Genomic DNA, 16,345 nt, shown 5'->3' on the forward strand with positions numbered 1-16,345 from the left:
TGCAAAAAAACAAAACATAAAAAACATCTCCTTATAATCAATATTAAGTCATTCAAATAGCTGCTCATTTTGACAACAAAGCCATTATATGTGCCATCAGCGCTCACTTCCCTGCACTAAAAACACATTACAAACATACAAACTATACAGTGGCGTGAAGGGAAAAAACACTTACGGGTTAGTTACTTCCATTTCAGTTAATAAAGGGTTTTTTTCACCCAAAAACTATTTTGTTATAACAAAGCGATACTTGGGAAGAGCTTTTAGACTCAGCTTTGATCGTGGTTGTGAGGAGATTTGTTCTAATTAGCGAGTTAACAGTAGTTGAATTTGGAAGTTCTCCCCTTCTTATTTCCTTTAAAATGTTAACAATCTGGTATTTATTTATGAATGAATGTTAATGTAATGCATGCTACCCCTTCCCTCATGTGAACACATGGGTCCTTCTAGTCACAGCAGAACTATGAGAAAGGAGTGTGTTTTTTATATGACATACATACAGTATACAGTATCTCTGTCCTGGTAAAAATGTCTGGTTTCTGATATTTGTTTTCTTTCATTAGCATGCTCCACTCTAAAGCATTTTATTTTAAAAATCAGAGGGCTGGGTCAATATGTAAATTGAGCCAAAACAGGCAAATCCAAAAGACACATATGTCCTGTAGTCAGAGGTTAGCAACTAAAGATTGTGTCTCCAACATAAATCAACAGATGAGCGAGCTGAGATACATTTCAAGTGAAAGTAATTTTTTAAATTTCAAAATAATATTCTTGCATTGCAAATTGTTAGCATCGTTAGCACACCTTATTTTAACAAACCCATACAGCTAAAAACTAGCATAGCTAACAGCAGCTAGCACAATTAATATTAGGGCAGTGTGCCACTTTTAAAACTACTAGTGCTCCAAAATCTCTCATAACATCTTGATGAAAAAAAAAAAACATAATTAAAAAAAGTTCAATGTACTTTAATGTTCACCATGCTGAGCTCATCACCTTCTGATTCTTCAACCATGATTGTGCTAAAGTTCCTTCATCGCTTAATTCAGCCGAGTTCAGACGGAACAAACAACCAGCAGATGTCTCTGCTGCTCTGGTCAATCTAGAGTCTTTAAATGTGGTCTCTCTAACTCAGAACCACAGAACGGAAACAGCTCCTTGCTCCTGCTGAGAAGAAATACATTTGCATTTCTAAATGCTTATTTTTGGCCATTCTTTGAGAATGCAAGTTTTACCTCCCCCACCCAAAAAGTATATTTCCTCTCAGTTTCAGCCCAGCTTTTTGTTCAGACACTCTACATCATGCCAACAGGGAACCAGCCCCATTCACATGCTAAAGTACTCACACATTAAGAACGACGTCACTGTTAAGTCCCCGACTGCTTCACCACAAAAGGAATCACTGAGGGAACGTGGACTCTCATTAAATCATTGAACATATGCTCATATGCTTTCAACAGTTAACATCAATGTGTGCCTCGTTTCATCACTTGTTACAGTTGTGCAATGCAAAACAACTCACGCAGAAGCTTGCTGTTGTAACGGCACACCATTGACTTCTTTAAACGTCTGCTTTTCCTTTCATATTAAAAATGGCATCTAAAGCCTGAGAAACTAGATGTCTAACTGATAGTGCTGTAGCTAAATTTAAAGAAGCGATTCCTTCTGTATTTGATTCGATACACCACGCCCTACAATATACAGAGGACTCTGGGTCTACTTTAGTCCGTCCCAGATTGATCATCTTGTGACAGTGCCCACAGGCTCTCTGAACTGACACTGACCTCCCTCTGAAGAAGAAGAAGAAGAACAAGAGAGGAGGAGGAGGTTTCTGGTATAACCCTCAGACCCAAACTGAAGCAACAAACCTGAAGCTGCGAAAGCTCGAGCAATCTCAATCTGAAGAATCCCGCTTGGTTTAGAAGGATAGTCTTAAAATAATCAGCAGCCCTCCGTAATAGAGCAGAGCCAGACTCAGCAGTAGCCTCAAAAAAATAAAAAAAATAAACAATCAGCACTTCTCTTCCAGGCTGCAAGAGTCACAGCCTGTGAGAGGAGCATTCTAGAGTTCCACATTCCTGATAAGATGAATTTAATGACTTTGAAAGATTCTTTTAATGAAAAATTTTTTTAATAAAACCAAATTAATAAATTCTTATAAAGTGGAATGTTCAAAACTACCGAATGGCCTTGTGTATATTTGGAGGATTTTTACTGGAAGGATTTTCTCCTATCATCTCGGACCTCTTTAACTGTTTCTCCTTGAACACGCTTTACTGTCTCTACCTACTTCTTGGACCCCCCCCATTAAAGACGGCTTGCCTTTTAATTGGCTCTAATTAGCGGCTCTCTATTAGATATACCAAATGTGTCAACGCTACACTGTACTTCATCCACACTGTGTTCCACCTCTGCTGGAGGTAAACCTGAGAAAGCCCAAGTGATCCCTAACTCCACTTCGTCTAACCTCCTCCCTCTTCCTCCTCTAACCTCAGAAGTGGTACAACGACTTTCAGAAGTTGGTTATCATAATAGAGAAATTTCAATTCATTCAATCAAATTAATATAACACCACAGCACATTGGCAGCACTGGTGAAAACACGGCAGCACCTTAATGGCACAGAAATGACCTCTTATCTCTCCTGGATGGGTTTGTTTCTCAGTGCTGCTCCATCACCCTACTGACTGCATTCTGTTACACATGACCATGCATGACATTTTTTTTTTCAGGCACTAATTTTGGTTTAAAATTCAGGTTCTATTCTATCTTATTTTGTATGTAATTTATCGATCTCAGTTTGTTTGTATATGTAAGGCACGCACGGTTCCAAACCATTCTGTTAATTATTTACTTTTTTTGTTACACATGCTTCCTTTGGGCAACAAACTTTCCTCCTCAATTACAAACACATGTTTAATAAACTGATGATAACTATATTTATCGATAGAACAAATTCAAGGAGAGCAACGAAAAATAAAATTCAAAAAAATCTTAAAAAAATATGAAGCATGTCTTTCATGATGTTAGCAAGAACCAAACATCAAACAATACAAAAAAATCCAGAATTATCTTAATCAGATATCTGGCCCTGAGCACCTCAAGCATGGAACCTGACTGCATGTGGATTCAAACAAATCTTAAAGAATCTCTTCGCGTTGACTTTGGCTTTATCTAACTCCCACGTTAATCTCGAAGCAATTAATCTTTCGTAAATTAAAGCATCTTCACTCATTTCATCTTTAATCAAAAAGATGCAGAAAAAAGATCTCTTGTCTCATTGGTTCGCTTAAAATTACTGCACTTATGCATAATTGCCTCTCTTATTGGTCTTCAGTAAATCTCTTAGGTCCCCTCTCTCTCACTCCTTGCAGCCCTCAGCTCGATCAAAATGATCCACGAAATCTGATCCTCCTGCTCCTGCACTAACTGCAGTGCACTCAAAAATTCTTCTAAAACTCATCTTTAACCTTTAAAATTCTCTTTTCCATCTAAAGAGGATCTTGTAACCACATTGCTGATTGGTGATGCACCATCATTGCCCCACACTGCTTGTAGTACTATATTGCCCCACTAGAGGTAGCTATAGAGTAGGAGGCAAGAACCTTAGCCTGGGAGCCAGGAGTCATGCTGCAGCCGCTGGAACCAGCTTCCAGCCTCATCAACGAGTAACAGTAACACCTCAGCTTAAGAGTTATAGTTTTGGCTGAAGTAGGTTCAGATTGTTCTGGAGTGCTTATTTTTGGTCACTCTTATAGTTGGGGAAGCTTTTAGTATTAGGCTGATGGCCCTGATACGTTACTTAACTGCTTATCTCTGATTCTTCATCTCTCCTAATCACGTCTCTTCCTCCTCTCTACCCCCTCCCTCTCTTTTTTTCAGCGCGACTTTTCGTCTCGAGTCAATGCATTACATCTGAGACTTTTCACGGGGAATCTGTCTGGGTGATGGTCCGTCGGGGATCTGTCCTCATGGTGCCGCCTCTTCGCCACTGTCCTGTTGAGACTCCTCAATGCCTGCCTCCCTCAGGAGCCACCAGGTCTCCATCGCTCCTCCCCTCATCGTGGAGAATATCATATCGATGAACTATTCCTATGAAATCAGTTTAACTCTAAATCTGTCCTAATTCTCACTCTGTCCTTCTGTACACATCACTTCTATTGCATCTGTCCATCCTAGCATCCTCCCTATTGCATCTGTCCCCTCTTTCTTCCCTTTTTTCCCCTGAAGTTTTTCTTTGTTTTTCCTTCCTTTTCCCTGGACAAAGTTGGGAATGTCTGTGTCTTTGTGGTAAGTGAGGGAAAGGATGTTGATTGGGCTAAAATTATAAATTGAATTGAATTGATGTGTTGACTTGTTCTTCAACGGTCAGGTCTCCCACCTGGAGGAGCTGCCAGCCGGCCTTCAAAGACTTCAACGGTCAGTTTCACTGGACAGCTTAAGAGCTGCATGCTCTCATTGGTATTTCAAGTGTCGTCCCACTCAGTCAGCACACACGAACAGTGGGTACCAATGCAGTGCACAGTTTTTTTTAGGCCAGGGTCCACACACACACACACACACACACACACTCACTCACTCACTCACTCACTTACACACACTTACACAGGGTCAGTGGCAGAGGTTAGTGGGACGTAGCACAAAGTAAAAAGATTACACACACATAGGAACCAGGGCTCTCTCTCTCTCTCTCCTCTTGGTATGCTCTTTTGTTGTGGCCGCACAAGAGCAGCCATTGTGTGTAGAGTGTGACCAAGTACGAGCCTGCCTAGGAGGGAGTATGGAGCACATTTGTGTCTGTTTGTGTGTGTCCTGGTATTTGTGCCCTCCCTGTTCATGAGCTGCTCTCCCACTGTGCTGGCTCCGATCCCACCGATTGGCAGGACAGCGCAGATAGAGGACGAGAAATAAAGTGAGCCTCCTTTCTCTCTCCACACTGTTGCATTGTTGTCGGAGCAGGCAGGCTGGCGTTGTGATGGGCCTCCGGGGAGGAAAGTGGACGAGAGTGGGGGCAGGTGGCGGCCCGCGTCCCGGTTTGTGGTACCGCAGATGTTCCCTCGGCTAATGTTCGTCTTTGCCAGTTTGCCCGCTGTGCGTTTGTTTGTCGTGTTGTCTTAGAATCAGAATCAGGTTGTGATCTCGTGAATCTTCCACCGTGGCAGAACAGCTCTCCCCATGTACATCCGGAGCCACAGGATATGTATCTGTACTGTCCCAAAAAAATAAATCGTGTTTTCTCTTTACAAATTGGCTGAATGCTCTTTATTCACTTGTCTTTGAGAGAACACCCTCGACTGAGAGCCTGGTAAAAGAGTGTGAAAAGGGGATTTTCAATCTACTTTGTTTGTATTGTTGTTGGAGTGAACAGGCTGGCCCTGTGCTGAGCACTGAGACGAGGAGGAGGAGGATGAAGAGGAGGAAAAACACGTTTTGCTGGCGGCAGAGGGTTCACTGGGTTTGTGTTTCCAATGCAGGGCGATCGCAGCCAGAATGCTGATTATGTGAACATGGAAGTACATAGACCTAAAAAGAAAAACAGAGAATAACTTCCGTCATGAATGAACTGTGAGAAAAGGAAAGGGAAAAGGGACATGATGAAATACGTAGGCCAACAAAAAAACATGTTTGAAAACAAAAGTAAGAACTATTTCCTTGGAAATGTTTTTTTTTTTTAAGGATTTGTGGTGTTTGGTGAATTTTGATGGTAATCTATCCCAATGTTCTGACATTCAGAGAAAATAATTGACAAATTGACAATTACATTATTTTAGTAGCAGCCCTAATTAAGATACACTTTCCCTTTAATCATTTAGACTAAGAATTTCGCCGTGGAAGAAATTGTAAGTAGTTTGTCGGGTGGATCGTCAGAGAAAACAGGTGCACTGTTACTCATTTCTCCTTACCACTTCCACTGTTTCTATCTGCTCACTTAAAGGTTTGTGCAAACTTCAATACAAAGGCCGTTAGCTGGGAACTGGCATGTGCGCTGCAGATGTGCATGCACTTCTATACGCTCTTTACACGCATCTTGGACAACACAATGGTGAGAAGATGACAAGAATTGTGTCGCACCCACAAATGTGGCCAGCACGAATTGAGCTTCAGAGGATACGTAGTATTAGAAAGCAGAACGTACCTGTAATAAACCAAAGTGGGTTCTACTGCCAGAAGAAGAAAAGGCATAACAGTGTAGCAGATGGCCAGCTGAGTGGCTGCCCAAGTTAAGATGTCGTAACCCAGCTTCAAGCCTCTGGAGCCCAGAAAGTAGTGGCGGACTGACGTCCGTACCTGGTGGAGAGAGACAGATGAACAGAGAGGGATCATGTTTACACACCAGTGTTAAAGATATCTAGTGGAACTAACCCAATTATGTTACATTATCACCCAGAGATCTATGATCTTCTCTCTTACGACTTGCTCCACCGTCTTATGTCAGCCAATCGCTTTTATAAATATTCATAAAGCTATCAAATTAACAATAATTTCTTCTCGTTGAACACTGGAGTACTCCTTTGAATTTCCAGCGGGGTTAGAGTACTTACAGCTCGTGCTGCCATGGTGATGGGGATGGCAGTGATGAATGTGAAATAGTAGCCCGGGTAAACACCGTGCCACAGGGCAGACAGGAAGAAGGTCAACGCCAACCTGTGTTTAGGGGCTCGGTCATAACACACCCTGAGGACATGAGAGGAGTCAAGCGGATTCAGAGGAGTCGTGAAATGGAAAGCTGAGTAAATGTCTCCTGACTGCATCCATGACTATGGAAGTTCGAATTTGCAGCACTTACGTTTTGAGCCAAATTCCTGTTTGAATGTTCCAGTTGTCTATGAATGCCTTAAAACTGGTTGCGGTCTGAAAAAATATCAATAAATAACAAAAAACACTTTGTTACCTAAGTCATTATCGACTTCCACCAACATGTACATGCATGGAACTTCACACGGAAAAGAGATGTTATGTGTTTTGAAGCCTATCAAACATTGAGGAGACCTCAATCCCTAAAATGTTGAGGTTACAGATGAGATCCCAAGATGGCTTTCCATTTTCATCCAACCCCGAGAAACCGTAACCTGCAGCGTTGTTGACCGCATCAGCTGATAGGACAGAAAAAATAAAAATCACATGACTTCCAAGGCAATAACGATGCAACTCACTTTCTAATCATATTCCCTCCTAACAACTGTCTAACTACAACTGAAACACACACACACACACTACACACACTGCTCACCTATTGTCCAGGCGAAGTAGAATTTGGGCCGGGCTGCTTGTATAGAGAAGAAGGCGTAGGTGAGCCTGGTGAGGAAGGGGGCTTGGCTCACAAAATGGGGGTCCACGTTGTACGTTATCGGCAAAGACCGAGTCACCGTGAGGAGGAACAGCGTGCAGCCGCAGCAGATCAGCAATTTCCGACAGACAGCGTTCTGCAGAGAAAACAGATAACTGCTGAGCAGCGAAGGAAACACAGATTACGAATGGACACAATGGCCACTGACTGAGACTGATTACTCCAATCACACCAACATCAGAAGCAATGACAGCAGTAGGACGAGCTGCCAAAACTGAAGAGTCAGACACATGAGTCGACTGGAAAAAAGCTCAGTGAATATAGAAATGAAATTAGGAGAAGATGGCGATTGAGATTAGGCAGATTTTTCCTGCAGTGTCTGCGAAGTGAAATCAGTAGAGGAAGCAACCGGCTATGCATGCATGACTTTACCAGAGGTGATGGGTCCGGGGTCTTATCGTAGCCGTTCTGCCCATTGCACGTCCCAAAGTGCTGCTTCAGCTTCCTGCGGATGTGTCTGCCCTCTATGAAGTCTATGTATTCTTTATAGTTGCTACATGGTCCCACGAAGACACTCATGAAGTTCAGATTGTAACTCAGGTACTCGATGAGAGAAGGCCTCACACTGCAGAAAGAAGAGTAGGGTTAGCAGTGTTGCTGCTAGTTTTTCATCCAGCTTGGGTGGAAACATGGAAAAGCATGCCGTCTATTGTAAACCTGTGCTAATGTTTGGTCGATGAAACGTAACATAAGAGTAATAAACATTCTGTGAATGACAAAAAGGGACTTTTTAAAACAATCCAAATGTTATTAATCAGTTTATGATTAGGTTCCTTTAGTTCACAGATTACAGCAGTACCGCAGCACTTTAAGGGACTCGGGTTAGGTCCCAAATACTAAAGAACCAGGAAATCATAAAGAAATCTTATTGTTGCCTATACATGAGAAGTTGTGTCTTCCTGAGCTATTGTCTACTTCACTGGTTATGCATGCATCACAGTTTGTATCTAATAATAACAGCACAAGCAGAATGGAAAAGTAGAATCAGAATACATGTTTTTAAATGTGATATCCATGTGCAGTAAAGTAAGCTAACACACGTGAGACAACAACTGAATTGAGAGCTGCACAGTTATCCCACTAGAGCAACGCGATGTGTCATATATACTTTTAATTTTTTTTTATTATGTATATTTTTATCTTCATTCTAATGTGGCATGCGTGGGTCCCTGATGACTGTGGTTTTAATCGATTCACATGCACACAAATATTTGTATTTTTCATGCAAACTGATGCCTCTTTTCTGAGTTCCCAGCATGCTTTTTACTGAAACTATTCACCATGATTATATCTCCTTGTCATTGTCCTTCGTGGCTAAAGGAAAAAGAAACAGTTATTTATTCTGTAAATACGGTGTTAATCCAGATGCAACCTTTTGTGCATGAATATGTTAACAGGGTCATTGGTCCAGATCCACATCAACCAAACACTATAAACGATGTGCACCTCAAAGGTCAGATATCAAGGAAAATGTAGTAGGTAAAAAAGAAGATCATCATTATTCACTTGTATAAACAAGATTGAAGACGTGAGTAATCCCACAGTAATAACTTACTTAATAGCCAAAGGCTTCTGCTCAGAGGTCAGTTGTTCAGATTTCTTACACATACCTGAAAAACAACGAACGATGTCATCAATAATGTTTCTGGAAATGTTCATTTTGACGTTTATTTTTATACCAAATAATAAAATGGGCTATGAATGATGAAGTTTTAGGGTCCTGTTACTGTGCACACAGGTTCACTATACACTCAAAGAAATGACTCACTGGATGAACTCAATTAAATTGTTGGCAGGTTTTCCATCCAATAATTATATGCAACTCCAACTCAAATTTAGCACATCAGTGCAATACAATGTAATTAAGTTAGTCCAACTCATTTGTATCAAATACATCTAAAATAAAATAACGATATTCATTAAATTAAATTAATTTGTGTTTGTCCAACTCAAAATATAAACTAACTAACTAACTAAGAAAATATGCAAACTCCACAAAGAAGGAATGACCCGACTGGGAATTGAACCCACAGACCTTTGGCTTTGAGGCGACGGTGCTAGCCACTACACCACCGTACAGCCCTGAAAGTGTTTTCACCTTGTAAACAACTGATTTTCAGCTGGCGCATGCGCAAAGGGTAGTCCTCAATGAAACACATTTATTTTGAGTTGATATGCACACCATCTAACCTAAATAAATCTAATAAATGAAAGAATTCATACATTTTGTGTTCCACCCATTGAATATAAATATCTATTTTTGTAATTGATTTATTTAAATGTATCAAACAATATTTAAATGTGTCACCTCGAAGAAGGGCTTGAATCGTTTTTGTGAGTGTAACCTAAATAAATCTAATAAATGAAAGTATTCATACATTTTGTGTTACACCCATTCAAAATAAATATCTTCATTTTGTAATTGATTTATTTAAATGTATCAAACAATATTTAAATGTGTCACCTCTAAGAAGGGCTTGAATCGTTTTTTTGAGTGTATCACACTGCCGACATGTTCACATGGCAAGTGAATAGAAGGAAGCCTGTGCTTTTCCTCCATCTCCTCCTCCGCCTTACCGTCATGGAGCTGGAAAGCCAGTGTTGTTATCTTCTGGGTTACTATCATCAGAGGCCTGTGCATAAAAATAAATAACAGTAACTCATGTTAGACAGTGACTTTGTGGAGACGCTGGATTCATAAATCCAACAGAGAATACAGTCATCCTTTTCTTTAAATGTTTTAAAAGTCAGAAGCTGCATGTTTGGTCATTTATTAAATGACTGACGCTACAGAATATATTTCCCCCGTGAATCACTTGATTGTTTCCAATAGCGTCAAGTCAGGTCACGTCTCAATGCAATGCATTACAATGTCTTTCACAAACCAGTAGGCATACAGCCTGGCAGCAATATTGCTCTCAGAGATCCAAATAAATTGATGTGTTATAACATTGCTTATGCCAATAGAATAATGCACGTAAGAAGATTTAATCCATCTGTAGGTTTTTACACTTATTTGCTAAACAGTCACTATCCAGTAATGATTATTTTTCACTTTTCAGACTGATACTTCAAACACTGTCATACAGCATAGCAATGTTAACGGGGAGTCGAGGACAAAGACTATGTGAACAATAATTCGTGGTAGTGGTACGTTTCCTTCGCGAAGCAATACACTTTGGTTTCAGGAACTCAGCCCCTCATGGATACCAAATAGTGCTGGAAGTGCAGCGACTGTGGAGGGCATTTAGATCTGTACAGTAGGTCTGAAAAGACTAGATCCAAACCCCCACTCCTGGCTTCATTCACAGATAGAGACCTATCTATCCCAAGAATGTGTGTGTGTGTGTGTGTGTGTGTGTGTTTGTGTGTGCACAAACACACACACACACACACACTGTTTCCTGTGTGTGATCCGGCTGCATTGTGTGGACAGCATGGAAAACCGAGGCAGAGAGGGGCCGAGCGGCTGGCAGTGCCAGCTCGTTGGCTCTGCAGAAACATGTTCAGGGTGCCAGACAGTGTGTGCACTTCTCCACCACTGCAGCCGACAGACTCCGTTTTTCCACATCGACTCTACAGTTGGCAACAATTTTTTTTGTTCAATTTAGGTTCTGCTGCTTTGTACGAATTCAGACATAAACAGCTTATAGAAAAACTCTCTCACAAATGTGAGAATAGCAACAGAGCAACCAACAGAGAAAGCAACACGAAACCCCAACGGGATAGAGGACGACAGTAGAAAACAGTGTGTTAGATGAATAGTGTTGCACTAGCAAAAACAATAAACCCACTGAGTCTTATTAGCTGTGGCACTGGGTTATTACACCCAATCCTGTGTAAGTAGCTACACATATGGACACCATCTGTGATTCACCACCATTCATGTTTCCAATATGAAAGCTTAAAGACGCCGGATCTCTTATTCAACATATGACCAAACCGAGGCTGACTCATCATTGCCAAAGGCACCCAGGGTTCAAGGGAGGCTGCCAGCCAATTCATCCACACCAGAACAGGGCAAAAAAAGTGTCTGAATACAGAAACCTGGAAGGCCCAACAGTATAACCCTCTTTATCAAAGCAAGCACATGCCATCATTAGGGAAGCAGCTATGGTTGCAGTGAAAACATGTGGGCAGAATTTAGATTTCCAAATTGTCCTTTTTGATGATGCCATCTTTAATTTATGAAATAATGAGCATGCAATGACACAGGGGTCGCCGTCCATCTCGTGTCATCGCTAAGTTCTCCTTTTAGCACTTCTTTATGATTCTTTTAGAGTCCAAATGTAATGTAGAAATGAGAAGAAACCCTTCACACGAAGGGAAACACACTAAAGCGTTAGCTGCCCACTGCTTTAGAAGAAACCTTGTGTAACAGTTTAGCTCCATGCCTTCCTTTTTGTATTAGTTGTTTTCATCCTGTCACTAAGTATCATGTCATTCCGGATCCTGCTTCCCATCTCGTCAATCCAACGCCCTTCACCTGCCTCTGATCACTCCCTCGTTAGTCCCTCATTCCCTTCACCTGGTCCTCACGCCCTTCTCACCTGCAGCCCATCCCCTCATTAGTCCATCACTATTTAGCTCCCTCACTTCCACTTGTCCTCTGCCAGATTGTCTTGTGTTTTCGTGCCAAGTTCTCCAGCGTTATTAGAGCATATTCCTGACCTGCCTGTTCTGACCCTGCCTGCCTGCCCTGAACTCTGATTCTCTGCCCCGCCCCTTTTTGGACTTGTTTGCTTCGTCGACTGATCTCCCGGTTTTGACCGAGCCTGTTTTCAACCAAAGTCAGTCATCTTTGTTACTCCTGTCTGAGTTGTGCTTTTGGGTCCACTCTAATAGCACCGTGACACCTTGTTTCTAAAACAATAAAGTCACAGATGCCAGGAGGCCGCAAGTACCTCCACCTGGCCCAACTGTGAACCCACACTGCTGCTTTTTAATCAGAGGTGCTTTATTTACACAAGGCCGTGGCACAGGAGAATATGCAAGCTGGTAGAACTCTGTTTGGAAAACCTTAACCGATAACACGAGAACTGAAGTGACTGACATGCTGTAGCAGCCGGAAGTTGTGGCAAAGAGAGAAGGAGAAGAAGAGAGGCGAGACAACCGAGTGATCATGTGTTTCCTTTACCCGGAGAAGTCAGTGGACAGAACTCCATAGTTATAGATGAAGACTCTGCTCACTTGGCACGCGGTCAAGTAGCCCATAGCCGTCACCATGGAATACCTGTGTGTGGAGGGACGAGCAAAACAAAATCAGTCTACGGACAATTAGGATGTTCTGGTGACATATGGAGTCCATATAAATATTATAAATCAGGGCTGCCACCTCTTGGTCAATTACTAATCAGCTAATGACATGTATTTCACTACTCAGCAATTAGAAGAGATTACGCAATGTGTAGCACATTGGCAGGATTTGCCAAATACACAGGTATGTCGTTATTGTTCACTAATTTTCCTTTTTTTTATTTTTACATCCAGTTCCTAATTTCTGTGTTGATTTAACTTCTAGAGTAATTAAATGGGAGAGCCATGTTTTCTCTGCATGCTCGGATTGAGACAGCCATGTGTACTTACATTTAGATGAGTTCAATTCATGGATGTTAACTGTGTGCTTCAGAAGTGAGCTGCTAGAAATTCAATACTTATTACCAAGTGCTTACTTTTTTTAATAAATGTTCCTTAAACATGTCTTCATCATAACATAATTGTACTCATTTGCTGTGGCTACAAACCTTGTTGGCGTGCACTTGCAAATTAGAAATGGGTCAGGATGAATAATTGATTTGATTAAAGTCAAATTAGAAGACTTTAAAATGTATAAGTGACAAAAGAAATTCGATGTTGAATCTGTATTTGTACTGGTGAATCTTTAACGCCGTAACAAATGATACAATACCAGGGTTATTACTGGGCTTTGTGGGCTTGATTCATTCCAAGTTACGTCCTTTCACCCGGGGCCAGGGATGAAGAGGTGTAATTGTGATGTGCTTGTTCAACAAGCAGTTGGGAGACATTACGTATGTGCTTTGTTTCCAGACCTATAGAACGAATCTGGTTTTGTCCTCCTGTCCTTGCAGGTAATGAATGCTGTTGAAAACAACATACGTGAACACACCCAATTAAATCTAGTTTATGTGGCTCTATTCATAAAAAGAAAAGAAGAAGTACCTGAATACACTTGAGCAATGTTGTTTTAAGCCAACACAAACACACAAACACACACACAACCACCAATTAAGAAACATAGACATACACTCACAGAGCTACACACATCCAATATAAACATGGTTGCAGAGAGACAAATATTCATTTAAATATGCACACGCATACAGTTCGGATGTCCCCAAACATGTCTGGGTGCTTTTCATCTTTTCAACAACATCATTTTTGGTCAGGCCACTTTTTGACATGACGACAACCGGGCGAGATGCACAGCACTGCAATCTGTGTTGGAATGTGTGGCAGGGAGTAAATCACAAAAGTTAATCTTTGTTTTTACCAGATTAAAAACCTCAACAACTGCCTCACCACAACAAAACAAGTATCAGTACAAGAACCATTATCAAGAATAGGCAATCTGCCTCCTCCAGCAATCATACACCTGCAAAGAAAATAGTCTCCAGGCTGATCTTGTATGACAAGTTTTCCTTGAAGACAACAGAGAGTAGAACTGGTATCTTAGAAATGAGGTGGAGCAGTTTTGTCATCCACCTGTCAGCATGTCGACAGACCGGCAGCTCAGTTTGGTCTTCGAACAGATTCTACATCCGAACTGATTCTACATCCGAACTGATTCTACATCCGAACAGATTCTACATCAGAACAGATTCATGTTGGTCCATAAGCAAATCAACCAGGCGACCCAAAGGTTGCGTACGGCATAAGTATAAATGAACGGTTTTACTTAACTCCTAATGTTTGATATGTTTACATGTCACGAATTCCACTACATTTAAGTCGCTGTAACATTGTCTGCTCCAAAATGTGGCTACAAACCAAAATGTGGCTACAAACCTACAGGATGTTTGTATGACTTTCCCTTTGAAGTTCAAGACTGAGTTCTATACTAACCTGTGTACATTGTTGATATCAGCGTTGATGATGATCAAGTAGCTTGCAAGCACCAGTGTCAGGATGTGAGCCGAGTACCTGCAGACAAGGACAAACACGATCTGAAAAGGTGCATCATTGCTATTATTAGTGACACAGCGTCATTTGTATGACATCTGTGTGGGCTGTAAGTTTGTGTTGTGATGTCATTGCAGCCGAGATACGTTTCCCTCTGAAACCTCTTACTCATGATTAAATGCCACCATAAACATTTCTCCTGTGCATCTCCTTTTCTTTCTTTTGGTTCCCAACAGAAGATGAAGATGCACAGCATTGTGTGAGAGAAATGGAAACAAAGTGCTGTGTGAGCTTATCTCTGAGAGTATCGTACAGTACCATCCAAAGCAGAAGATGAGAAAGACGACGCCCAGGAGGGCGGCCACAGAGTGCCTGACCAGGGGATTGGCATGGCTAGGACTGAGGTAGAGACGGAACCAGAAGGCAGCCGCCAGGCCAAACAGCTGGCACGCCAAAAAATTCACCTGTGCAGGAAAGAGAAATGTAGATGAGATTTTAAAAAATACTAAAATAAACAATCTGCTTTTTCATACCCTGTCAATAACACAACTCCTGTGGGGACGTTTAGTGACATGTGAGATTATTAATATGTTTGTATCATCCTCAGTGACATCACTTTAGTTTTGCTGTAGATTATCAAAACGCTCATGATAAACGTCCAGTGGCTTATGTTTAAACGTCAGTGTGCAGAGATAAATAAACACTGATAAGGCTTTAATTGAACCCATTGAGATTATGAACCCGCGTCGATGCCTGTTGAGGAATAACTGCACTCGTCACAAGTCAAGTGACAACGGCTTGGGAAGTGCTGTACTACGAAATATCATCACATCATATAATATGAGGAGGTACTCCTACCTGATCAAGAGGGAAGCACAAGTAGTCGCTGACAGGCAGCAGCCAATGGGATCCAGTGGTTTCAACGCGAAACGCGCTTTCCACCCGTTCGCCCATCCTGCGTCTAGTTTCTTCTGTCGCGGCGTGTTCCCGGTTTAAATTCCCCTTGTTTCTTTGTAAACTCACTACTTACGCTCTTCTGTGACAGCAATACATTAGTTGGCTGACAGGCTCGTGACAACTCGAGCCAGTATATGCAATGACAGGACACGCACGCGCCACCGGCTCTCTCTCTCCTCCACTACGCTCATCAGACTCTTGACCAGTCAAGCCAGGCGGCGACAGAAGAAAATAAATTCCGGTTGTTGCTTTCAAAATAAAAGACGAAGGCGCAAAAATAGATCTGACAGTATTCTGATAGAAAGACAATTATTATATTGTGTAATATATTTAAGGGGAAACCTGTTCTGCAGACTTTGTTTTTGCCCACACTCACAGACCAGCCACCGTGTTTTAGTTCGGCTTGCAATCACACATGTGGATGTGTATATACCTCACTTTCCAAAGTGGCGGTGTATTTTGTGCCTGTGTGTGAAAAACAAATAGACTGCATATAGAGTAAAGATAATTTTCAGGGAGAAACTTGCGAGTGTCCAGAAGATTAAAAATAATGACATGTGAAAGTCATTTCATGTTACTTCCGGTGATATTCTCTCTTTTTTTTAGTTGGCGGATCACATGGCTTTTAAACCCACTCCTATTTAAGTATGTTATAAGGGCAAGAAATACTCATTAGAGAGATCAAGAAAATACCTTCTGCTTAGTAGGCTATGTGTGTTGCAAAGTGTGTGAACAAATATCAGCTGTGAAAGGACTCAATGCTCGTTCCCAAGAGACATCGATATATTTGGGGAATCGATATTTGTTAATTATTGTGCGGTTATTTCTCCTTGTCATGATTAAAGCCCAAGGATTTGTCTAGAACGATGAGCACGTTTTTGGCACAGTGTGAGTCCAAGGA

At 41.4% G+C, this 16,345-nt stretch overlaps 1 protein-coding gene across 3 annotated transcripts; it reads right to left on the reverse strand.

Moving 5' to 3' along the window:
• Positions 1 to 4,334: 4,334 nt before the first annotated feature.
• Positions 4,335 to 15,793, reverse strand: mboat1 (membrane bound O-acyltransferase domain containing 1). Of its 3 annotated transcripts, none has more exons than XM_056445208.1 (14): positions 15,346 to 15,793; positions 14,806 to 14,951; positions 14,431 to 14,508; positions 12,485 to 12,580; positions 9,925 to 9,980; positions 8,903 to 8,957; positions 7,720 to 7,912; positions 7,367 to 7,442; positions 7,231 to 7,263; positions 6,990 to 7,093; positions 6,787 to 6,851; positions 6,542 to 6,674; positions 6,136 to 6,287; positions 4,335 to 5,522 (listed from the first exon to the last, which is right to left on the reverse strand). In XM_056445208.1, the coding sequence occupies exons 1-14, from the start codon at positions 15,439 to 15,441 to the stop codon at positions 5,330 to 5,332; spliced, it is 1,476 nt and encodes a 491-aa protein (XP_056301183.1). In that variant the 5' UTR covers positions 15,442 to 15,793; the 3' UTR covers positions 4,335 to 5,329. The 3 variants fall into 3 exon arrangements, with proteins under 3 accessions (XP_056301183.1, XP_056301181.1, XP_056301180.1); XM_056445206.1 differs by having other exon boundaries at positions 7,367 to 7,445; XM_056445205.1 differs by having other exon boundaries at positions 7,231 to 7,423; positions 15,346 to 15,791.
• Positions 15,794 to 16,345: the final 552 nt, after the last annotated feature.

Source organism: Pseudoliparis swirei, chromosome 22 (assembly GCF_029220125.1).
Source record: "Pseudoliparis swirei isolate HS2019 ecotype Mariana Trench chromosome 22, NWPU_hadal_v1, whole genome shotgun sequence".
Taxonomy (NCBI): Eukaryota; Metazoa; Chordata; class Actinopteri; order Perciformes; family Liparidae; genus Pseudoliparis; species Pseudoliparis swirei.